Here is a 25,570-nt window from a genome sequence, read left to right as displayed (position 1 = left end):
TAAGGCCTAGTGCAGTGATTTAACCATTTGAATTAGCGTTGTTACAAGTGGACTAGTCAATGAATAGAAAAAAGAGGTATGATTTGTTGGTTTAAGGATGTTTACTTTGTATATTTTTACATGTGATGTTGAAAATTTGTGTTCTAACAGTTTATAAAGGTTTCACTATTTGAGTCTCATTCTGTCATTCAATAATTGTCTGACCAACTCCCATAATTTCCTGCAACAGTGAGTGAAAATATAAATCAATAAATAGAAAAAATGCTCAAGTAAACATTGATGATATTCCTTGAGATTGTACAAAAATTAAAATCAATTTCCGCCAAGTCTGCACATGATTTGTACATTTTAAACAGTTGTTTTCAGCAAATCAAAAGCCAGGATTTTCATATTAGCTGGAACAATTATTTTTATTCATGAATTGCTTTTTAAAATAAGAATAATAGAAAATGATTAAAATAATAAACCATATGGAGGAAATATGTCCTCTTTTAGTGTTCAGTGTAGAGCAGGAAACTACCTGCAGTGAGTCAAGGGCTTCACGGGTAGAAATTCATACCAGTAAACTACTAAGAATAGCTTACCAGCAAAACTGGATTGTGTGCATCATTTATCTTTTTTGCACAAAGCATCTTTGAAATGCATTGCATTTTATTTGTTCCCTGGCAGTCATCCCAGTTAAGCAGGTGTGCCATTTATCATGGTGCCGATTAAATAGATTATACTGTTCAAGTTAATTAGAAATGTTAACATGTTTGGTAAATTAAACAGGAAGATAGGAGGCTGATTTCAAGTTTAATATTGCGTATCTACAATTAGAAGTTTGCACAACTAAAAACGTATATTAAAATTTTGGTAGTGAAAAAGTAATATAAGTTTACTCATAATTCAAGCAGTCTTTTTTTGTTCATGCCACTGATTTTAGAATCTTCTTAAAACATAAAAGCATGAACATAAACATGCTTAAAACATAAAAATGTTTTAGACATTTTTTCAAATTCTGCAATATACAAGCACTCTCAGCATAACATAAAAGTCTCATGGCAAAACCCTTGTAATCCAGCCACACTAAGACTACTTTACTTAATAAACCTTTATCTCTTATCTGTTAGTTTGTCTTCTGGGGTTTGGTCAATCAATAAATTGTAAGGCATTTTCTATCATGGTAGTAGTAGGCAAGAAAAACGACCTGTTGCTCTTTTTGCTTCACAACTTAGCTTCCCATATTGGACGAAAAGATGAAATAACTCCCTAACTAGTCTGCTGCTTCCACAACTCACAGGACAAATGTCCATTATTTATAGGTCTCTACTGATTGACCAAGTGACAGAAAAACTAACAGGTATGGTAAGAAGGGGAGAAGTTATTTTTTTTGAGTTTCATCAGCAGAGACCACAAGGTTTTTAAAGGTGACCTTTGGAAGGGAGGAGGGAAATCCCTTTTTTGCTTCTTAGTGTGGTATTAATGTTCTCACAGGTCTCTCTCTCTCTCTCTCTCTTATATTGGGAATATTATACTGAAAGATTCTGACAACTGTAAAATTTGAGAAATTATGACATGAGTAATGAGGGATTGTCATCAATTGTTAACAGAATTGTTCTTGGTTTTTGACCCCCTATTTAAATTCAGTGCCTAATGAACACTTGAGAGAGAGCATATTTTTGTTGAAGATTCAACGTCCTTGTCCCTTCAGTTAAGGTGGAGATTTCACAATACACATTCATGAAATCCCCATGATATCATTCAGCAAAACCAAGGAAGTTCAGATTTGACATTTTGAAAGTTAAGCGCCAAGCAGGGATTAGGGGGTCTTTATGCTTCGTATAGAGTGAGGAGTGGGCATCAAGGGAAAGGAAAGTTTTAAGGATGGATTTGAAGGAGGACAATGAGGTCACACTGTGGATGCTTACAGGGACCTCCTCCCATGCATAAGGGATGGCATGATAGAAGACTTAAAGGTACTAGTTTTTAAATTTGGTATTGGGTGATGAAGTCTAGAGTCATTTGCAGAGCAGAGGCAGGAGTAGATATCTTGATAGCACATAAGTAGGGTGGGGATAGGCCATGAAGGGCCTTCAAAGTTGAGGACAAGTTGTTTGATGTGGTGGACAAGCAAGGAGACAGTTGACAGATGCAAAGAGAGGGAAGATATGGTTGAAGTGATGAGTTAGGAAATTCTCTCCGTAGCAGCATTTTGAATGGGTATAAATGGGACCAGGTGGGATTTGAAAAGGACAGAGAGGAGGAGGTTGCAGTAATTGAGACTTGAGAAGATGAAGACCTGGGTAGCAGTTTTAACTATATAGATAGAGAGGAAAGACCAGATCTTGGTATGGCCTGGACATGGTGATCTAGAAAAATGGCTGAAAAACTAAGGGCCAGGTTATGGGCCTGACTGATGTGGGGATAGTGATGTCCATGGTGACTGACAGATGGAGGAAAGATCAAGAGCTCTGTTCTGCACATGTGGTGTTGAAGCTGATGGCTGGACCTCCATGAGGAGATGTCAGAAAGACAAGCCTATTTTATCTTTGTGCATAAGAAAAACTTCTCTTAAGAGAGGGCCACTCTAAGCACTCTTATCATCATGTGGGGTTAGTCAGTAGGGCTTAATGCAGGAGTGTGGCGATCACTGGGTGTAGTATACTGAGAGGTGTAATTAATTATATACACAGCGCCGTCAAATGCAAAAAGTAAAGGGATACTTGAAATCTAATCAGTTTTTAGAAAATAAGTAGCTTCCAGGACTACATGTGCTCCTGTAGCCCCTGCCAATTTTTGTGGTCAGCAAACCAATGATGGTCCCAAGGCAGATCCTCCAACAGTTCTGTCCAGAAAGGGATTGACATTTGAACATGTGAATAGGGTGCAGTATATGTACCTGACTGAGGTACATGCAAAGTGCATCTTTAGATGCCTCAAAAGTTGAGGAGAGTCTAAGTTCAAGTCTACAAGAGTTTCTACCGGATCAAATTGGGCAGCCAAGGACCTAAGGGAGCTAATCCAATGGGATTGGTAATTTTAGAGAAGCAGTGCTTTTCCAAATTATTTGAATATAAGAAAGCATTAAACACATTCTTAATATGATAAAATTTGGGTTTTCTGGTTTTGCTGGGTTTTTTTAAACTCAGTTGTAATACTTCCTTATCCTAACTTTTTTTTTTAATTTAATTTATACAAAGATCAGGTCTGGGACAAACAGCAACATGAAAAACAATCCTGATTAAAGATTTCATGCATAACCTGAAAGAGTCAGCAGTGCAGAAAAATACTTTATCAAGAGTGTTTTTTTAACACAATCTCCAATGTGTTACGTTGGTCAGCTAGAGCAAAGATTACCAGTGACTCATTACAATTTACTTTGAAATGCAGGAACAATTATTTTTAATTTTGAACAATATCTAGTAGATATTCCAGATTTTTAATATGTTTTTTTTCCTAAATACTGGGATTTTCATGTGCCAGTCGAGCTCTGAAGATTAAAAAAAACTCAATCATTTTAATAGCTGCTGGTCATGAGTTTCTGTTGCAAATTTCAGACACTCAAACTATACGATTATCTGAGTACGTGCTAGGACTTCAGATTTTAAATGTGGATCCTACAGCACTGAAAATTAACAACTCAGTGGATCGTTTTCAACTCTGCATCCAGTACTATACTGAAAATTAAGTTCTTTATCAAATCTGAGAACTATTTTAAAATGTTTTTAATAAAATTATTTCTAAAAACTGAATAATGAAAGCAATAATGAATGATGCTTCTCATATTTTGTTCTTTATAGAGTGAAGATAAATGTTTCAAGTACCATATTTGTGTTTAAAATAAAATGTGTATGTCTGGCAAAAAAAAAAAAAGTAAATTATCACATGCAGTTATCACATACAATCAGCCACAAGTTGAAACAATTTTTTTTCTCAGGTGGGACACTAGCATTCTGATTATTTATGGTGTGTTGAGCTACACTGCTGTGTAGCATTATATCTACTGTTAGACACAAATCTTTGGTAACTTTTCATGCTTTTAAAATTAATTCCTTACTCAGGGCTGGATTCTGATACACTTATTCACCTTAAGTAGTAGCTTAGTTACTGAGTAGTCCCTGTCATTTAAATGGGATCATTCCGAGAGAGGCACTACTGGGCCAAAATTTTCAAAATTTCCTAAAGTTAGTTACATTTTTGTGTTTTATATATCTGTTTTTGCTATTTTATTTGATCTTGAGGTAACTGACTGATCTGTTAATTTATTTTTCAAACATTGCCAAGGGAGCCCACAGCTTTAGATGAGTATAGAGAAGTCAAGATTATAATTAATAAATATTATTTAGATACCTATATAACTGGCCTGATTTTCAGAATTTCTGGTTACTCACAGCTTCCATGAAGTCATTTGTTCCCAGAGACTTCATATTTAGGTACACATTAAGATATGTGGTCACTTGACATAAATACTGACCCCTTTGTTTGGCTTGGTAAATATTTCTCTCAGGTAGATAAATCTAGATGTTCACCTCAACAGAAGTCAAACTCTGCTTGATATGTAACAGTATATTAATTCAGATCATGACTTTAATTAGTGCAATAGTTTTTACTGGGATATGGAAGTTAAGAATTCTGCTTTACAAAAGCTTTGTATATAATCACTAGAAGTTTTGTTTTATTTTCAAATATAATGTAATCTTAAAAAAGTAGTATTTCATATGTTTAAAATAGCAACTGTTATTAATTGCATTTTTGTGGAAGCCTATCTTGTCCCATACTTGAACAGCTTTTGTGTTACCAGTACTTTTCTGAAGTATATAGAATCATCATGTTTTCCAAACATCCTTTTTCTAACCCTAATGTTTTTCTCAAACTGGTATAATATCTTGAGGCATGCGTGCTACTTTTGTCGGCGTATTATTTGTAAATATGTTAATTTAATTCCACCAGGTCTGTTTTTTCTTTGTATTTTTCATGTTGCCCAGATTCTGAACCCAAGCTTTAAATGGTAATCTAGTTATTTTAAAAAGTGGTTACTGAAGTACTATGGAACTTTTATCAATGTGGAATCTTGCAAATGAAACACTTTCCTCTATACTGGAAATATTATTTTTGTTTTGTTTTTCTTTTACAGCTTCTTGAAGGAAGTTTTGCCAGAGAAGTCAGTCATGAAGTGGATGGACTGATTTTTCAGCCTACAGGCGTAAGTTGCAATGGAACTTAATTTTATTATCTTAATACATTTAAAATATGGGATTGAAAACTTCCAGTTACATTCCTTCACTTGTGCTAATGAAATTTTTTTCACCATCTGCTACTAATGAACATTTTTCACCATCAAGAAGTCTTTGCTTTGGTAGAATTACTGTTGATCACTGCTTAATTTATCAGGGCTTGCCAGGGCTGAACCCCAGCATCTCTAGGATTGGCAGTTCATAGCCCCGGCAGCTCCGGGTTTGCTGTGTCATTTATGAAAGTAAAAAAATTGCTTGAGCCTTGGCACCTCTTTCATCACAAATTAGTCACTACTGTAGATACACTGTTATTTCTGTTTCTCTTGGTTCTTAATAAAATTGCCATTACAGAACTGATTGGAGTCTGTATGCTGTGTTCTGTGTGTCTTTGGAACCATTAACAGGAATTTAGTCAGAGGAGGAGGTTGCTATGTGTCATTCATGTGTGCAGTTTGGTACAATGACCAAAATAATAAATAGGTAAGCAGTTCCCCCTCATTCAGTTCTTGTTTTTATGGAGCCTGTGGATTGTTGAAGCATTGATCTGTGACCAAGCACTGGAACCACAGTGATAGTAGACAGATTAAGTACAAATTGGTATTCAGTGACTTTACACAGCTGCTACTATTTGTCACTTTTGCAAACTAGGCCGTAAAGTATGAGATCTTTCTGTATCAGTTACTTCGGAACAAAGGCTGAGTATTCAATATAGTTGGTTTCCTCTGGGAAATTTTAAGTGCTGCTATGTTAAAATTTGGTAAAATTTGTACAATGCATAGCATTTTAAGTGAAAATTGACTTTAAAAAATTTGCATAATATGATACATGTGTGAATCTTCTCTAAGAACTGAGTAAAGATTGGGGTGCATCAAAAAGCTTCCTGAGAGAACTACAGATAGATCTGTCAGTTAACTGTTCTTAACAATGAGCAAAACAATACAAATGGCTAGTGCTCAGACTGGAAAAGATGAAGAAAAGGGAAGTAATGGTATACTTCCCTCTTCCACCCACCAGGGCTGCAGTTGACTCACTAATTCTCAATACAATGCAAGTTGATCGAAATGGTTTGCTGGAATGCTAGTGTGCTTTCTTAACTATTAAAATAAATCTCTTTTGAAAGCAATGAAATAGCATAATTTCCTGATATGATCTCTTTCCATTTTGGTAAACAGTATCTTTCTACTCACCCACAAAGCAAAGAGCTCTCTTTATCTTACTTCCTTACTTGTAAGCATTATTGTTGGTGATATCAGTCCAGCTCTAGGAATAGGACTAACCTGTGCTCTTCTCTGCTGGTTCTGCAGCAGCTAAACACAAACAAGTGACTGACTTGGCCTTTTTTTGTTTTGCTGTGGCAGAGTTGTAAGTTAAAAAAAAACACAAAAAACAGACTATGAACTACTTTACTGAGCCTGTAGAACAAAATTCATAGTTCACTATGGTCTTGATAAAACACCACAGAATATTATTATAATGTAAAATAATGGGGAAAAAAGGTTCCAAACGCTTTGCATTGAATCGAAAAATTCATGTAACTCTGGTTACATAACTTTATTTATCACAGCCTTTTCTATCGTAGTAGAATTGTCTAGGAGAGTATCCCTAGTCTTTCATTTTGTTGCAGGAAATAAGTGCCTATAACATTAGTGCATTTTTAGAATTTCTGCTTTCTGATTTAGCACATAGGGTAGTTTGTAACTGAATAAAAGCTTCATGAGATGTATAAAATGCTCTTAATTACTTTTTATTTTAAAATATTGGTGAGACTTTCATAGTGCAATTATTGATCAAATTTCAGGATATATTGTTTCAGGATTTATTAAACTTAGTTTTGTTCAACTATTGTTAATCACTTATTTTTAGATTGAGCAATGTGTAATTTTCTCAGTGTATTTTGTAGCTTAAGTTGAGATAATTTAAAGGATGAACCAAAGTATTCTTTCAAAAGGAAATATTATGAATGTAGGAATATTAGACAACAAAAATAAAATAGGCTTACTTAAACTGAAAGCCCGGGAATTGTTGTTTGAGGTTGCTAATCCTCTGTTCTTATGTATTATGTATGTTTTAGAAAGTGGGAGACTTTATTGCATAGCAGCAATGTTTAAAAGTAACAGAGTGCAGTGAAGACATGTTGAGAATATTAAATTGAATTTTCTTATCTTTTTATTCTTAAGTTTGCAGTAGTACTAACAATGTTTTAGATGTTTTCCAAATACAGAGGAAGATACAGTCCTTGCTATTTTCAGTCTAAGAAGATAAAGACAGGTGAATGGTAGCGGAAGGAGCAGGCATCTTGGTAGATGGAGGAGAGGCCCTGAGATTTAGTCAGAGAGAGATCATTAGAACCCTTAATGAGAGTTGTTTCAATCAACTGAAGATGCTTGAAGCCATATTGGAGAGGATCCAAGGTGTAGTTGGAAAAGAGGAACTTGCAGCAATGTTTGTAAATATGATATTCAATTAGTTTGGAGATGAAGGAAAGAAGAGAGATGGGGAGGTAGTTGAAGAAGCAGGTGGAGTTAAGGAATAGCTTTGGAAGAATGAAGCCCAGATTATAATTATTGTGGGGGAAGGAGAATAGGAGATAGAGCAGGTTTGGAGAGAATGTCAGAATGGGGGCAAAGAAAGCCAGGAAGGGGTGGAGCCCCTGGATAGATGGAGGGATTAGAAGAGGCATTTTCAACAAATTTAATATAATTATATAAAACTCTGTATTCTGTTGTAATATTTTTTTAGATTACACTTGTACCCTGGGTCTTATTGTGCTAAATCCCTGTCTAATTATAGAATCAGAAATGTAGGACTGGAAGGGGCCTTGGTAGGTCATCTAGTCCAGTCGCCTGCACTGAGGCAGGACTAAGTATTTCTAGACCATCTCTGACAGCTGTTTGTCTAACCTGTTCTTAAAAACCCCCAGTGATGGAGATTCTACAAGCTCCCTAGGCAATTTGTTCCAGTGCGTAACTCCCCTTAGAGGTTTTTCCTAAAGTCCAACCTAAACCTCCCTTGCTGCTATTTAAGCTCATTGTTTGTTCTCCTTAACCACTGAGGACAAGGCAAGAATTTATCTGCCTCCTATTTATAACAACCTTTTAGATACTTGAAGACTGTTATCATGTCCCTGTTCAGTCTTCTCTTCTCCAGACTAAACAAACTCAGTTTTTTCAGTCTTCCCTCATAGGTCATGTTTTCTAGACCTTTAATCATTTTTGTTTCTCTCCTCTGGACTTTCTCCGGTTTATCCACCTTTCCTGAAACGTGATGCCCAGAACTGGTCACAGTATTCCAGATGAGGCCTTATTAATGCTCAGTAGAGTGGAAGAATTACTTTCATGTCTTGCTTACAACAAACCTGGTAATACATCTCAGAATGGTGTTTGCTTTTATTTGTTACAGTATTACATTGTTAACTCTTATTTAGTTTATGATCCACTATAACGGGTGGGCAAACTATCGGATCCGGCCCTTCAGGGCTTTGGATCCGGCCCGTGGGACTGCCCCCCGTAGTGCTGCAGGCCCTGCGCCACTTTCAGAAGCGGCTGGTACCACGTCCCTGGGGCCCAAGGTGGGGGCTGGCAGAGGGCTCTGTGCATTGCCCTTGCCTCCAGGCACGACCCCCCGCAGCTCCCATTGGCTGGGAACGGGGAACCGTGGCCAATGGGAGCTTTGGGGGAGGTACCTGGAGGCCTGGCAAGGGCAGCGCGCGGAGCCCTGTTACCCCCACCCGCATCCCCAGGGGCTGCGCAGGGTCGTGGTGCCAGCCGCTTCCTGGAGCGGTGTGGAGTGGGGCCAGGGCAGGCATGCAGGGAGCATGCCCTGGCCCCGGTGCATGCTGCTGCCACCCCAGAGCCACTTTAGGTAAGCGGCGCCGGGCTGGATCTCGAACCCCTTCTGCACCCCCAAATCCCTGCCCTAAGCGCCGTGCCTGCACTTCGCACCCCTCCTGTACCCCAACCCCCTCCCCTGAGCCCCCTGCTGCACCCCAACCCCCTGCCCTGAGCCCCCTGCTGCACCCTGCAGCCCTGTGCACCCCAACCTCCTGCCCTGAGCACCCTTCTGCACCCTGCACCCCCGTGCACCTAAACCCCCTGCCCTGAGCTCCCTCCAGCAGTCCACACCCCTCCTGCACCCCTCTCTGCCCCAATCACTTGCCCTGAGCCCATTCCTGCACACTGCACCCCCTCCCACAACCTGCACTCCCTCCTGCACCCCAACCCCCTGCCCTGGTCCTGCATACAATTTCCCCACCTACATGTGGCCCTCGGCCCAAAAAGTTTGCCCACACCTGCACTATAACTTTCAGATACTTTTCTATAGTACTCCTTCCTAGGCAGGTTTCAGAGTAACAGCCGTGTTAGTCTGTATTCGCAAAAAGAAAAGGAGGACTTGTGGCACCTTAGAGACTAACCAATTTATTTGAGCATGAGCTTTCGTGAGCTACAGCTCACTTCATCGGATGCATACCGTGGAAACTGCAGCAGACTTTATATATACACAGAGAATATGAAACAATACCTCCTCCCACCCCACTGTCCTGCTGGTAATAGCTTATCTAAAGTGATCATCAGGTGGGCCATTTCCAGCACAAATCCAGGTTTTCTCACCCTCCCCATTTTGTAGTTGCGGAATTGATTATTGCTTCCTAAGTGTAGAACTTTGCATTTATCCTTACTGAATTTCATCCTGTTTATTTCAATCCATTTCTCCAGTTTGTTACATTCTAATCCTGTACTCCCAAATGCTTGCAGCTTGGTATCATCTGCAAACTTTATAAGTGTACTCTCTATGCCATTATCTAAATCATTGTTGAAGATATTGAACAGAACCAGATCCAGGACAGATCCCTCTGGGACTCCATTCAATATGCCCTTCCAGCTTGATTGTAAACCACTCATAACTAGTTTCAGAGTATGGTTTCCAACCAGTTATGCACCCACCATATGGTAGGTTAATCTAGACTGTGTTTCTGTTGTGTGTTTGTGAGAAGGGCATGTGTGACAGTATCAAAAGCCTTACTAAAGTCGAGCTGTATCACATCTACAGCTTCCTCCTTCCGTGTCAAAGAATTAGGTTGGTTTGACATGATTTGTTCTGACATGATGCTTCCACCCCCCTTAGAAGGAGTCACCGACCACCACTGCCCTTCTTTTTCTCTTGGGAGTGGTGGTTCTGAACCTCCCAGCTTTGGAGGGTTCATGTCTTCTCTCCTCCACATGTGGGGGAGATTCCTCATTGCCAGCATACCATTTTTAATTTTTACCAAGGGTGGGTTGGGAACAGGGGAGGAGCATTGCATGCTGCCAGAAGTAACCACCAGCCAGCTTCCTCCCTGTGAAGGAGCTGTGTCCTCCCCCTAGGTGGTGCTACTCCTCTATAGCCACCCACTTCTCTAGCTGAAAGATTCTACCAGTAGGCACCCTTCACATTGGATCGTCTTCAAAGCCTGGCTTTCTGTGTTGGGGAAACAGAGGCCACAGTCTCCAAAGTTGCAATGTTCAATTTCTGTTACCTTGGGGAACAATTCTTTCTATTTAAAGGTAGTCTATTCAAAGCATTTGTTCTTGTGCTCTGTGTTTTTTATTAAATACTAGGGAGGTAGTCTCATGCATGTGTAGACACTACTACTAGCTTCAGGAAATGCTGATGTTGAGAATAGAGGCGGGTGGAGAAAGGTATTCTGTTTTGTGAAGGAGTTTGATATTTAAAAATTTGGTTTAATTCTGATTCAGAATGAAAACCAAAACATTTGATATTCTCTATAAAGGGGAATGGTGTCCCAGCTCTGGGGAAGCCCTCCAAGTGAGCTGTCCCAGAGCCAAACACCTTGGAAGCCTTGGAGACCCGACTCTAGGCAGTCTGCCTGGCTGGTTTCTGGATCTTTGTTGAAATCAGTCTCTGTAAAATGGTTTGATTTCAATTAATTGGAAAATTCTGATGGAAAAAGAAATTTCGTTGAAATTTTTCTGACCAGCTTTAGTGTACCTATTATGTAGAATGAGGTCTGTTTTCTTTCGTTTTCTTTCTGTACTTTTTTTGCTTCCCTCTAAGTTCCCAAGTATTAACTGAAAACTCAGCTTTGCTCTTTTCTCCTTCTGTTTGAAAACCAAATCACACTACACTTGGTTCATAAAAGTAATAGTGTTGATGTAATCCTCTTAGACTGCTGAGAAGGATCTGGGAGTTGTGATGGAACAGAACGTCAACATGAGTCAGCAATGTGATGCTGTTGCAAAAAACGCAAATGCAATTTTAGGTTGCATTAACAGAGGCATAGCATGCAAATCACAGGAGGTGATAGTACCACTCTACTTGGTGCTAGTTAGGCCTCAGCTGGAGTACTGTGTTCAATTTTGGTCACCAATGTTTAGGAAGGATGTAGAGAAACTGGAGAGGATCTAGAGGCAAGCAACAAAGATGATCAAAGGGATGGAATGCAAGCCTTATGAGCAAAGACTTAAAGAACTGGATATGTTTAGTTTGGAAAAGAGGAGATTAAGGAGGGGACATGATAGCAGTCTTCAAATACTAGAAAGGCTGCCATAAAAAAATGAAGAAAAGTTGTTTTCGCTTGCCACAGAGGGCAGGACAAGACGCAATAAATTCAAACTACAGCATAGCAGATTTAGATTAAATCTCAGGAAAAACTTCCTAACTGTAAGAACAGTAGGACAATGGAACAGATTGCCTAGGGAGGATGTGGAAGCTTCTTTGCTGGAGGCTTTCAAAAGAAAGCTGGATAGCCATCTGTCTTGGATGGTTTAGACCAGTGGTGGGTAGTCTGCGGGCTGCGCACAGCCCATTGGGGTAATCCGCTGGCGGGCTGTGAGACAGTTTGTTTACATTGACTGTCTGCAGGCAAGGCTGCCCACAGCTCCCAGTGGCCATGGTTCGTCGTTCCTGGCCAATGGGAGCTGCGGGAAGCCGTCCACTGGTTTAGACCCAACAAATCCTGCATCTTGGCAGGGATTTAGACTAGATGACCCTTGCAGTCTATTCTAAACCTATGATTCTAGACTTCTGTGAGGCACTGGACTTGGTACCACTGGACATTTTGATTAAAAAACTAGAATAACATGGCACACATTAAACGGATTAAAAATTGGCTAACTGACAGGTCTGAAAACATAATTGTAAATGTGGAGTCATCATTGAACAGGTGTATTCCTAGTGGGGTCCTGCAGGGAGGAGTTCCTGCCCCTACACAATTTAATATTTTTATCAATGACCTGAAAAAAAAAAAAGTCATCACTGGTAAAGTTTGCAGATGACTCAAAAATTGGCAGTGGCAAATAATGAAGAGGGTAACTGATGAAGAGTGATCTGAATCACTTGGAAATCTGGGCGCAAGCAAACACTATGCATATTAATGTAGCCAAATAGTAATGTATACACTGAGGAACAAAGAAAGTTGGCCATCCTTACACGATGGGAGAGCCTGTCCTGGGAAGTGAGCTTTCAGTGCAGTCTTATGGCCACAATGTGATCCCTGGATATGTAAAAAGGGGAATCTTGAGCAGGAATAGAGAGGTTATTTTACCTCTGCATTGGTAGGCTTGGCAGGATATGATTTTAGATAGATAGATATTGGTAAATGTCAATTTCAGCTGACACATTGAAATCGGCAAACAGAATATTCATGGGTAACAGTCAGTGGAAATGCAGCGCCCGCCCTGCCTGCTTTCCCGGGACCTTGTGCTTTCATGGATCAGGTGTCAGAGCCCTCTGCAGTCTTACTGTCATGGGAGTGAATGAGCAGAGTGTGGCAGCAGAGGTCAGAGGGTTCCCTGCACAGGTGCAGAGCCAGTCACCTTGGATCCCTGCAGGCTATAAGTGTAAAGAAGACTGCAGTCCTGTTGGGTCAGGATGGTGACGCTGATAAATTGGAGGGGGTTCAAAGAAGAGCCATGAGAATGATTAAAGGATTGGAAAACATACCTTATAGAAATAGAATGAAGGAGCTCAATCTATTTAGCTTAACAAAGATAAAGTTAAGGGGTGACTTGATCCTAATTTGTAAGTATCTACATGGGGAACTAATATGTTGTAATGGATGCCTCAATCTAGCAGAGAAAAGTATAGCAAGGTTCAGTGACTGGAGCAGCTTACCAAGAGTTGTGGTGGATTCTCTAAAAATGGCAATTTTTAAATCAAGCTAGAATGTTTTCTAAAAGATAGGCTCTAATTCAAACAGAAATTATTTCTGGAAAGTTCTGTGACTTGAGTTATTCAGGAAGTCAGACTAGAATTTCACAGTGGTCCCATCTGGCCTTAGAATATATGAATCTACACTCTTGATACTGATGTACAAAGCAGGGAAAAAAGGGCTGGCATACCAAACCTGAATCCTGCTTATGTACATTAGTTAATCCATTTGGTCACACTACCCTTTAAAATATTCACAACAAATTCAGTGATCTTCTTAATTATAATAATTTATTTCTGGTAGTGCCTGTAATATGCTAAGTGCTTTAAGGTCTAGAAAATATGACCTATGACGAAAGACTGAAAAAATTGGGTTTGTTTAGTCTGGAGAAGAGAATACTGGGGGAGGGACAGGGGACATGATAATAGTCTTCAAGTACATAAAAGGTTATTATAAAGAGGAGGGTGATACATTTGTTCTCCTTAGTAACTGAGAACAGAACAAGAAATAATAGGCTTAAATTGCAGCAAGGGAGATTTAGGTTCGACATTAGGAAGAACTTTCTCACTGTAAGGGTAGTTAAGAACTGGAACAAATTACCTATAGAGGCTGTGGAATCTCCGTCACTGGCGGTTTTTAAGAACAGTTTAGACAAACAGCTCTCACGGATGGTGTAGATAATAATTAGTTCTGCCTCAGTGCGGAGGACTGGATGACCAATCGAAGCCCCTTCCAGTCATACATAACTATGATTCTACAGAGGGTCAATGAGTAAAGCCTCCCCTTTGCTCTGCCTTTCCAGACATACAGACTGTACATTTTCACAAATAATGTGGGGAGAGCGATGGAGGTTCTTGACCAGTATACAACTGAAAACTTTTTGTAGGCAGTTTCATAGTAACTCTTGCCCATTCTCTCCCATACCAGTTACCCTCTAACAGCTGCACTGTGCGACACAAAATACAGATTTTTTTCTCTTCTTTCCGTTTTGTTCCTTTACAGTTCTTTCTCTTCCCCCTTCGCTTTCTTTTCCCTTTTTTCCCATTCTTTTAAATTTCCCCTTCCTTTCCTGTCATTCCTCTGTAATCCTGCCTCCCTTTCCCTTCTCCATTTTTTGAAGTATCGCTGATGCAGGACCAAACTGCTGGGTCAACTCCCTCTGATCAGCTGTGATCCCTCTGCAAGGAACGGGTTGGCAGAGCAGTGACTGAAGCTGAGTGCTGATTAGAGGGAGTGAAACTGACCAGTGAACAGCTTCTTGGAAAGGTATGTCTCCCCATGTTTGTGGCCCAGATCCTGAATGAATTTGCCCTGTAGTTTGTGGGTAAAAGCCTAATACATTGTTCGTAGTTCCTTAACATCTATTATATAACTTCTGAATTTTTAGAATAATTTGTTCTATAGGGTGAATGCAAAATTATTTATAATTTTGTACACTCGTGGAACATTTGCAGTTTGCCATCCTGTGTTTTTAATAGTTTAGTCAAACTGTAATCTCTAAAATAGCTTCTTATACTTAGATGTCAGGATCAGTTCTGTGACCTGTGCCCGCTCATCAGTAAAATTACTTCTGCTATCTGCCTTGTAAATCATAAACCTCACTGGGCCTCTGTAGTCTGTCTGAGAACACCTAATCTTCATGGTAGCAACCTCTTCAAAACTGATTTACCAGCTGCCTAACACCATTATTATGCTCTTCTTGAGAAAGGGGATTATTTTATTCTAAAAGCTCCCCCCAAAAAAGTTTGTTAGCCACAAATAGTGAAGGTTTACGAGACATCTGATGCACTTTTTCTAGGCACCCATGAGAGGTTTGCATCAGTATCTTTATTCTTTCAAATGCCTGTTTTCACCTCTTAAGTCCTCTGATATTTTTACAGTGGCTCATGCTGATTCCAATTTGACACCTTTCTGTACTCTTAGTTTGAATGAGGCATAAACCGCTCCCCTCTCCCACCCCCCCGAAAAAAAACATGCCCCCTGTTCCTCTAAGATAAGCGCACCATTTTATATAGTAAACTGACTCCATTGTCTAAAATAAGCTCTCAAAGTGTCACTGAATCCTTTCAGCCGCATAACTTTTCTCTATATGCAACACCAACAAGAAACAAAATTACTTGCAAGAAAAAGAATAAACAGTTATATTTTCATTCCCAGGTAACAATACATGCGGTTTTTGTATTAAACCCACCCACCCTAATCTTCACAATCTCACTAGTAACTTGGAATGCTTGATTGCCTATTAATTGTTTACACTATTTGCGTTATAGTGACCAGATTATCAACATCCTTCATTATAAAAACTTCACCCCAAATCACTATGACTAATGACTACCATTGCATGAACTGGCTTCAAAAGATCATGTTTTGTGTCATTAAACAGTGCCAAGTTCACTTCAACCACTTCATACGATCTCATTGCTGGTTTCAATGTTTGGCTCAATGTGTCTTTTGAAAACTGCTCTGGTAGTTGGAAAACACTTGCCAGTAACTTAAATCCTGTAAGTCTGAAGCTAAGCTATCACAGTCTTCTCTAATGAGTGATGAGTTTTTTTGCATTATTATTTCTTCTATTACAGTAGCACTCATAGTGCCAAATGGTGTACAGACATAGAGTAGATAGAGTCCCTTCACTGAAAGGGAGGGAAAGGGACTATCAAATATTTAAAATTTTATATACATTATTTTCCTATACAAATATGTTTTCTGTTTTAAGTTTTGTAATTCCTCAGTAGTCCCTGAATCTATCTGTTATTATTTCCAGCTGGCTTTCTATGGACTTCACAAGCAGAAATGATTCTTGAGAGGAGGAGAGCATTGCCCCTCAAATCTGTATTGACTTGTGCTATTAAAACCCTTTTTGTTACATTACTTATGCTGAACATCGAGCTGGTTAGGTGGGATTCCCCCACATGAAGAACATTTGTGACTAAATCCATTACCAGTCAAAATGCCTGCTTCTATGCCAGCATGTATCTTTCATGTTGCTGTAGGCTGCCCTTTAATGGAGAACCTGCTGTCAATTTGCTGAAATGGCACTGACCTTTACAGCAGCATTTTCTGGCCATGAATGGCTATCCATTATTCTCAATTTCCATAGCAGGGTTCCTTGCAATTCTTCTCTCAAATTGTTAATTGTATCTCAACAATACAATCCCATCATATACTTTATGGATATTCAAAAATTTATTTTGATAAGGCACAGTATATCTTAAGGAATTTTTCTATGACAATACAGGCCATAAGTTGGATAGAACTTTAGGATTGTCTTGGCCATCTTGAGGGGGTTATTTTATAATCTCTCTTTAGGGTTTGGTTTTGTTTTTTAATCAAGGTCCATGTTTTGGACACCAAAAGATAGGGAACAGATTCCATAGTTAAGCACTGAAATAAAAGTGATTTTTCAGGTGTGGTGAATATGTGTAACTCCCTTTGACTTAAGTGGTAGCAGAGGATGCTCAGCATCTCAGAAAATCACATCACTTTTATTTAGGATCTCCCTGCCTACATTTTCTTCGGGTTCATTTTCTGCAAATGTATGTGCTATTTACCTAACTTGAACTTCTTGTTTAACCTGATGAACAGACCATGAAAAAATGGGTGGTCTGTGTGTATAAAAACATCTTCTGTATTTTCCACAGTATGCATCCGATGAAGTGAGCTGTAGCTCACGAAAGCTTATTCTCAGATAAATTGGTTAGTCTCTAAGGTGCCACAAGTACTCCTTTTCTTTTTAACAAATGTAAGGAGTCCTTTGTTGAATGTGGATACTAGAAGCTTTCTTTTTTTAAAAAAATGGGAGACTTGTGTTCCATGCAGACTAATAATTTCATTTGGTTATGTAGTACCTGTGTCTTAGTGTGAAACTCCAAAGAGCTTGTTGAGTAGGCTTAATGCCATCCTGATAGTTGTGCATGATTTTACATATTGACAGCCAAAAGATGAGTGACCATGCGTGTCAGATATGGATGCTGAAGGCATGGTTTTCAGCTGAGAACACCAAAACAGGCTTTAGCTTTAGCAAATATGCCTATGGTTAAAACAATGATCTGTGTGTAATGCAGCATTCCCCACACTGTGCTACTCTATGTAAATGTTGGAAAATATGTAGAGAAAACATAGATAATTCCATTGCTGAATAAATCAAGTTCATGGCCACTTTAGTGGGAATTCTTCACTGAATGACATGTCCAAACTTTTGGATCTTCATAGTGAGGTGGATCCATTCCCAGCCCTTCACATATGCATACTATTAATGAAATGGTCAGGTGCCTCCATGGCTCTGCCCCTACCTATTCAAGATCCAGCACAGAGCTTTCTCAGGGTGTGAGAGGTGGTGGATAAGAGGAGGAGCTCTTGGAATTGAACTGAGAAATATACATCAGCTCTCCCCTATCCCCATGTTACAATGGAATAACTAAAATAAACTGAATGCATCCTGAATCGTTAACCTCTCCTTCTCCACTCAAATTGAATGATTTGGGAAAATATCTTCAAGAGGAGTCTGCTTTCTCCTGTTTATATTTCAGTAGTAGGGCTAATAGATTCTTAGTACTAAATTAGTTTCTTGAGACCTTAGAGTTTGCCCAAAGATCTTTTATAAAACTATTTTTTTTCGCTGAGCTATTGATATAAACTAATATAGCAATTTTTCACTTAGCTGTCGATAAAAACTAACAGTTTATATCAGAATGTTAATATGTAAATTGATCTTCATTTTGCTGCTGTAGCAATCCAGCATATCAGCAGTACATCATAAATAGACTTCATGCTAGATGCAAATGAGTAAGAACAGGGTTGTGAAGCCTGGATATTTTTCAGAGGATCACTCCCTCCACCAAACAATTGAGTGTGTTTAGTACTTTTTGAACAGCTAGCAACTATTGGAAGGCAGTACATCTGATTATATGGTTCTGTATATAGCTGGCTAGCTTACTTTGCATTCTTCAATCTTCAGTGTTGAGTTTATTTCGAATGAGAACCAAGCAACTGGTAAAAGTATGTGAAAAAGTTGTTGATCAATACTACAAACAGGTACCTTTTTTGTTTTTGTTTTTTTTTTGTTTGTTTAGTAATTACCAAACACCATTGTGAGGATTTCTCACACAATATGTTTAAAGTTGTTCAAGATGTTCATTGAAATAAACTCTTTGTGGAATTCGGTAGATCAGAACATTAATGATTTGTTCCTATTTCAACAAAATCTAGCCACAATAATTTAATTCCCTGTTCCAAGCCAGCAGCAGGTTTCCAACATCATTCTGGAGCTTTCAGTGAGCCCTTGACACCCAAAAAATGGGAAAGTTCAATTGGTGTTTATTCCACAAACACAATTTAAGATCTAAGACTTGAACTTGATAAGAAAGTTGCAACCTATTTTTATGCCAACACCGTTGTCTTGTCTTTCAGTGGAGCAAATATTGAGCAATTTAAAGAAATGATTAAAGCATTTGCCCTGAATATACTCCTCTAGGTAATTGACTTGATGCCACAGGAGAAGTAGTCAAAGAAAGAACTAGAAGAATCAAAGTTGATAATGAAAAATAGTTGTTCAAGCATAAAAACTGACCCAATTATCACTGCAAGTGTTCATAAAGAGAAATGTTTTCTGCTTAGTGCTGCTGATTCTATCTGAAATGAAATGGTCCAATTTGCTGAAGATGCTGTTCAACAATGCAGAGAAAATCACAGTGAAGTATTTATTTGCTCAAGCAATCAATAAAAAAGGAAAAAGATGAGAAATTCATAAGTGAAATCATCCCAGATTCCTGACAGATAGATGTTCAGCACAGTCTTTAAGCCATCTTGATAAGAATGTAACAGCTAACATAGTGCTAAAACTTACTGTGGAAGCACAAAAATTCCACCATACTGATGGTAAGGTTGATTGAAAAACGTGGATTGATGCCATAGTTTCCCCATGATGCTCAATGGAACTCCCAAGAAAATTTTGTATCTACATTTGTATCAAGCAGCTAAAATAAAGCATGCATTTTACAGAAGGGACATTACAGAGAGCTGCTAAATTTACCAAAGCAATTAAAATAGGTGTCTGAGAGACCTGTCAGATTACAAACTGCTGCTGTCTAAATGGAAACCTGACTTGATATAATTAATAACAATGAACTGGAATCACACAAGAATAAAAACAAAAAATGATTCAAAGAAGTTATGAAACCTATTCATTATTTAGCCCACACAACTAAATACGATGGTCATTGGGTGAGCCCAGAGCAGAAAAATTAGGATGAAATAATCCTGAATTTGTTCCTGTCTTCTCGCATTTAAATGCTTGAAAACCGTGGAAGTAAAATCACAGAAGACGAGGGCAATGGAATTCAGAATTTTAAGAGATGTTCACTGCGGTCTCCACCCAGTTTAACATCAATTGAGTAATTTTTTCAGCTCATTTGGATTAATTTAGACAAAATTTAATCAAGTCTCTAGATGGTTAAAATGTATCTGTGTTCTAGGTCAGAGACAAAAGTGTTGTGGGCCTAACTGGTATTATGTTGGGTTTTACTAACAGAATTTGCAAACCTTTCATTTTGGAAAAAACTGTATTTATGTTTGAGGAATAAATGTGTATGAAGTGAATCAGATAGAGTGTTTCATTTTATAAAACCTTTCATGATTTTTTCAGAAGAAAAATAACTGGCTTTTTTTCTGGGGCGAATTAGAACAGCCACTCTTAAAAATGACCCATACTGTTCCTGTGTAATAACTCTAGAGAAAGCAGCAAGAATACTACTAACAGTTTTCATTCGTATAGTACTGAATGCCAAAAAAAACTGCCATTTGAGAATGTTGATTGCCTTAAGTGGTAGATAAAAATTTACAGTCCTTTATTCTGTACAAAGTCAAATTGCAGGATTTTGGTTAACTATAACTGTGCATTGTACCTTTTATACACTAGATCACCTACTCTGTTGCAGTACAGGACAGTAAAACACATCTAGCCATTGTTGCACTGAAGTCAGAGGATTTAATGGCAAACAGTTGTGATGTAATTTTGTTTCCATCAGTCTCTTGTTTTTCTCTAAGGTAGTTTTGCTCAATCTACAGTTAATCTGTTTGCCCTTACCTTACACTAAGCTTTGGTTTTAATGGTGATTACTTATGAAATATTAATGTTTTTATTAAATCTTTACAACAGCTAGATATATTGAATGTTACAGATAGACTGTAAAATGAAAACTGGAATTAAGCTAATATTTCATCTTGGAGCATGTTAGGAGTTAGAGTGGTTAGCTGCTGTACCAGAGATGATGTTACCATGGAGAGAGCTTCTGTTTCCATGACATTTGCTTGCATATTTTGATAGGCCTTCAACTGAAGTAGGGTTTTGTCCTCTGTCAGATTTGGTGGGTGTCGTTCCACTTCTTCCTAAACTCTGTGTGTGTGTGTTGGTTTCTCAGTACAAAAATACATTAATTTCTCAGGTTGTTATTGTTGTTTTGCCAAAAAATAGATGCTTTTAAACTTTTGGCATCCGGAAGGCAAGTTGTTTGTTATGCATTTTTTTAAATTGGATTAGATTTTTCAAGTTTGGCTTTATATTTTTGTTAATTAAAACCCACCCACAACCAATGAAGCCACATTTAACTTGTACTAAAAAGAATTACCATCAGCTCTGTCGCTAACTAGCATTATACCTGTGAAATTGCTTTCTATGAAGTGGTATTTTGGGGGAATGGAGAGACTTTAAACCAGGATATCAGGCAAATTATTGTTAAAGAATTAGTTGATGACCAGGAGGTAAAACTACAAAATCTTAGTTTTCTTAGAACTGAAAAATGTATAATGCTGTTTTTGAGCTGTGATATATTTAGTGTCCATAAAGATAACAGTTTTTCCCGCAATGAACAATAATTGCAACAAATATGGTGGCAGTCTACCAGCAGTGTTTGCAACTCTTTTATACTGAAAAAAATTCTAATTGCAGTCTCAAATATATTTATAATAGCTCTTCTTATATAGCACATATTGTACACTACATTCTTCACCTATTATTGCTGTCCCCACTTAGCAGTAAACAGAAATAAAGACTTTTCTGTCATCCCTGTGGATCTGTTCCACCCATCCCCATTAGTCTTTATTTCCTCTTTCCTGGAAATGAGGAAAAGTTGCAGAAATGAGGAAAAGTCTCCAGGTCCTCCCCAGCTCCAAACATTTCTGTTTCTTCCTCCTGAAGAGAGGGGATGGGGAAGTAGAAGACAAGGAAATAATTTGCAGAGCTCAGGAGCAATACAAACCAGATTTTGAAGACCCCATTGCAACCTCCGCTTCTCTGCTTTCACCTCAAACTGTCCCAGACCCTACTGGTTTGATTTCCCTGGACCACAGATGCATCAGCAACTCTGCTGCATTTAGGTGGATGGATATTTGCTTCTCTGTCTCCCTCAGACAGACCATCACGTGGTGCCAGTTCCTGACACTCACCATGGTACCAGGTGTATGTGTCACAGTTATAAAGGGGTTCCTCTTGTACAGACATTTTTTCCTCCTCCCACAGTATTTTTCCACTGGCCACCAAGGGGGAGATTTATTTCTCTTGCCTCTTTCAGTGCTGAAACTCCTGAAAGTAGTACTGCAGTAGCTCACACTGAGAATTGGCCTAAAATGGGGAAGCATGTGTTTTTTCTTCCCTTTTACTAAGCAGCTTTACAGACCAGACAGGAGAAGAGATTGTTGTACACCAATGTAAGCTCTTTCTTATGTTTCTTTATAGGGCTCTCTTACCTCTTCTTCTGGGGTGTATTGAGTACACCAGGTGGAGGGTGTATGCTGACTGCCTCAGATAGATTTAGCTTTCAGGATCCAGGTAACTTAACCTCTGCATCTAATCGAGGGACATTCCTGCTTACCCCCAGTTTCTCTTTACTACTTTGTCCCAAAAATCTTAGGTCCATCTTCAGCATAGAACTGTTACAGGATAGGCCTTTTAAATCCCTCTTCTAAGACCGCTCATTGAAGTTGAGATGGAAACACACACAAGTGGGATCCAGAAAGGCAAGGAGAGCAAGGACCATCCACAGAATTTGACTATTATTTGGCTAGTTTTTGCTACTTTAGAGTTAGAAGCCCCTGCTGATCAGCCACAAGACTATACTTTTGGAAAGAGCAAGTTTACATTCATTTCCCCTGCATGGTGCCCTTATCAATACTGCCAATCAACAGTAGGTGCTGATGGGTTAGGCTCAGAGACCATACAGTGCAAATACCTGGGATCCTCACATGAGAGAGATCAAATATTTTAATTTGACACAGAGGATTCCTATGTGGTAGTCCCAAAATCAAGGTCAGCATTAAGCTTCATGACCTTCCCTACACACTCACATAATAGCTGCATGGATATATGCCTTTTGGAGGGGAAGGTGAGATTGCCATGTCTGAAGTGCACATTACCACCTATTCTTCCAGATAGAGCTATGTCAGATTTATCAACTGGTATGAAATATCTTAGGACAAAAACATAATGTAACGATGAGGGAGTAGTCTTATGCAATGATTTCCTTCAATGGGGTTCACATAACCAGAAGCCGGGGGCAAGGCTACCTCTTTCATGGATCAACAGCATCTTTGTCATCAGTGAGATACAGTAACAATCTAATGGTTATGGTAAACCGACACTGTCTTTATTTCATCATAATATATGTCACTTGTAAATAAACCAAAATATTCAAAACCTACTAGGTTTGTAAGTGGCCAGACAGGCACCTAATGGGACATCTAAATAGTCAGAAGGATTCATATGAGATTTTCAAAGGGAGGTCCTAGGTATATGTAGGGCCCCGCTCTCCTTCAATTAGTCTAATTTCTAGGGGTTGTGGTTTGGCCAAAAGTGTAGGTACCCAAATTGGATTTTCACATGGGTCAAAAGACACCTGGCCAGACTTAGGCATCTGAAAGTAAGGTGTTTTCAGGGAGCACCTAAATAGTAAGGAGCTAGTGCAAATTTGTCTTTTGGCAGGTCAGTTCTAGACTGACTGCTTTTGGAGACCATGTCAACATTCTGCTTTTGGAAGAAAAAGGTTAGTTACAAAAACACCAGGCAGATGTACAAAATACAAATGTGAAATGTATCTAAAAAACTGTAGTGAATAGAGGGATAAAAGAGGGGGAAATGAAACTAAACGAAAGGAACCGGGGTATGCAGTTGCTGCTTTTACTCTGTTTATTTTTTTTCCTGGTTAGCACTGATGCTGGCAGAGCTATGTTCTCAATCCAGTGCTGAGACCTACAGTTACACCATTTGATATCTAGGTGGGGCACTGGCCTGGCCTATGTGTGGTGGGGTTATGTGCAATTATTCGGGGGAACAGCCAAATGGGAAATAATTTGGTGCCCAAACCAGAGCATGTGGCAGTCTTAACCAGGTCACCATATGTGGGAGGCATGTCAGGAAGACTGTGCCAGTCCAGGTTCTGGGAGAGTAGCTGGGCCATTGACTCCACTATAGGCCACTGGAAGGCTACACTGCCAAAGCCTCCTTCAGGAAGTAGCTGATGCTGGTCAGGGCCTTTGCTGCAGTGTTCGGTAGCTAGAACCCCAATCTGATTATTGGGGCTTGCTCAGACCTACAGGCTTGTTCTGATTTACAACAAACAGCAAGTATTTGAAGTTCCACTGGAAACTAGGCAGGTGCTTAACACCTTACCTAAGGTTGCCAACTTTCTACTTGCACAAAACTGAACACCACTGGCCACGGTTCCCAGCCAATGGGAGCTGCGGAGCCGGCGCTTGCGAAGCCCCGTAGCTGCCCCTACACGTAGGAGCCAGAGGAGGAGGCATGCTGCTGCTTCCAGGAGCTGCCCGGAGCCATGACAGGCAGGGAGCCTACCTTAGCCCTGCAGACCAGATTTTTAAAGGCCTGGTCAGCAGTGCTGACCAGAGCCGCCAGGGTCACTTTTCGACCGGGCATTCTGGTCAAAAACCAGACACCTGGCAACCCTAACCTTAGCCACCAGTGTAACCTTTCTTCTCCCCATGAGCCTTATATTGCTCCTTTGAAGGACTCTTACTTTCTGGTGGCCAATAGCAGGCTCTCTTCCTCTTTGCACCCAATATTCTATTCATTTTCCACAGAATGGGGTTTTTAGTTAATTGAATTACGAGTATATCTTGTAGCTGGCACTAGAGCTACCTTGTAGCCATAATACATTTTCTCAAATATTTATTCATTGTAGGGGAAATTTTTCACACTGTCATATCTTTCTAAATGCATCACCTTGTTACTTACAAAGTAATCTGAGTGGAAACCATACGTTGTTAACCCTCCCGCATCTACTCCTTCCTTTCCCCCTCAAAGAAAACTGTTAACCTTTCACCTGGTAAAAACAGGTTTATTTTTGTGAAATTATGTATAGCTTTTTGCAATTTTAATCCAGATACTTGCTGGTGAATTACTGCAATTAAAACTCATTTTATAATTATACATTGAAATACGTACCTTGAAAGGATATTTTTGTTTCTTGTTTAAAATACAGCAAGATTCTGTATTTTAAGTTTGGCTCATAAATATTTAGTTCAGGCAGGCTTATAGCCCTGTAAAATATAATAAACTAACCCTTAAGAGCAATTTTGTCTAATATACGTTTGGCAACTTGTAGAAAAGATCCTGCTGGCAATGCTGAGCATCATCTTTCATGCATATCCATTCAGCTTTAGGGGCTTTTCAGTCTTGGAATTAAAGAGAAAAAATAGCCTGCACCTGAGACCAGCATGGTGTAATTTCTTGGTCTGTACTTGTGCACTTTCTCCTTATGTTCCAATTAGCTTAAAAAGTATAGTCCAGTGCATATGTTTACACCCTCAGTCACAACACTCAGCTTTTTAGAGAGAGCTTTGTTTATTGTGGGGGTTCAATAAGGATTCTTTAGGATTTCTTTTTGCTGACAGAACCTCCTCTGTGCACATATACAGCCTCCACTTGCTGCAGCAGCACACATGCTGTACACTCTGGTCCCTGCAGTGCCTCACTCACTGTGCCCCCATCCTATTCTTAAAGAGGCAGCTCTCATTTCTCTTATATAATTTCTATCACCATGAACAAAAATATGTACAATAAGCAAATAGTCAAAAATATTACTAAATATAAATAATATCAATCTATTTCTAAAACATCTGTTTTAGGAAACCCCTTGGTTAAATAAATGTCCCAATATTCAACAAATACTGTATTGCATACAGTTCTTACTGCTGAGTG

At 39.1% G+C, this 25,570-nt stretch overlaps 1 protein-coding gene across 4 annotated transcripts in view; it reads left to right on the top strand.

Annotated features, from left to right (window-relative positions):
* RNGTT (RNA guanylyltransferase and 5'-phosphatase) overlaps positions 1–25,570 on the top strand; it is a 451,332-nt gene that overhangs the window by 242,114 nt on the left and 183,648 nt on the right. For 3 of the 4 annotated variants that reach the window (XM_075126571.1, XM_048845051.2, XM_048845047.2), the window contains one exon: positions 5,117–5,185. The exons of the other annotated variant lie outside the window; for it this stretch is intronic. In XM_075126571.1, coding sequence (XP_074982672.1) covers positions 5,117–5,185 — 69 coding nt within the window. The remainder of the gene's footprint in view (positions 1–5,116; positions 5,186–25,570) is intronic. 4 annotated transcript variants of the gene reach the window in all.

This window comes from Caretta caretta, chromosome 3 (assembly GCF_965140235.1).
Source record: "Caretta caretta isolate rCarCar2 chromosome 3, rCarCar1.hap1, whole genome shotgun sequence".
Taxonomy (NCBI): Eukaryota; Metazoa; Chordata; order Testudines; family Cheloniidae; genus Caretta; species Caretta caretta.
This window is presented reverse-complemented; position numbering and strand designations above follow the sequence as displayed.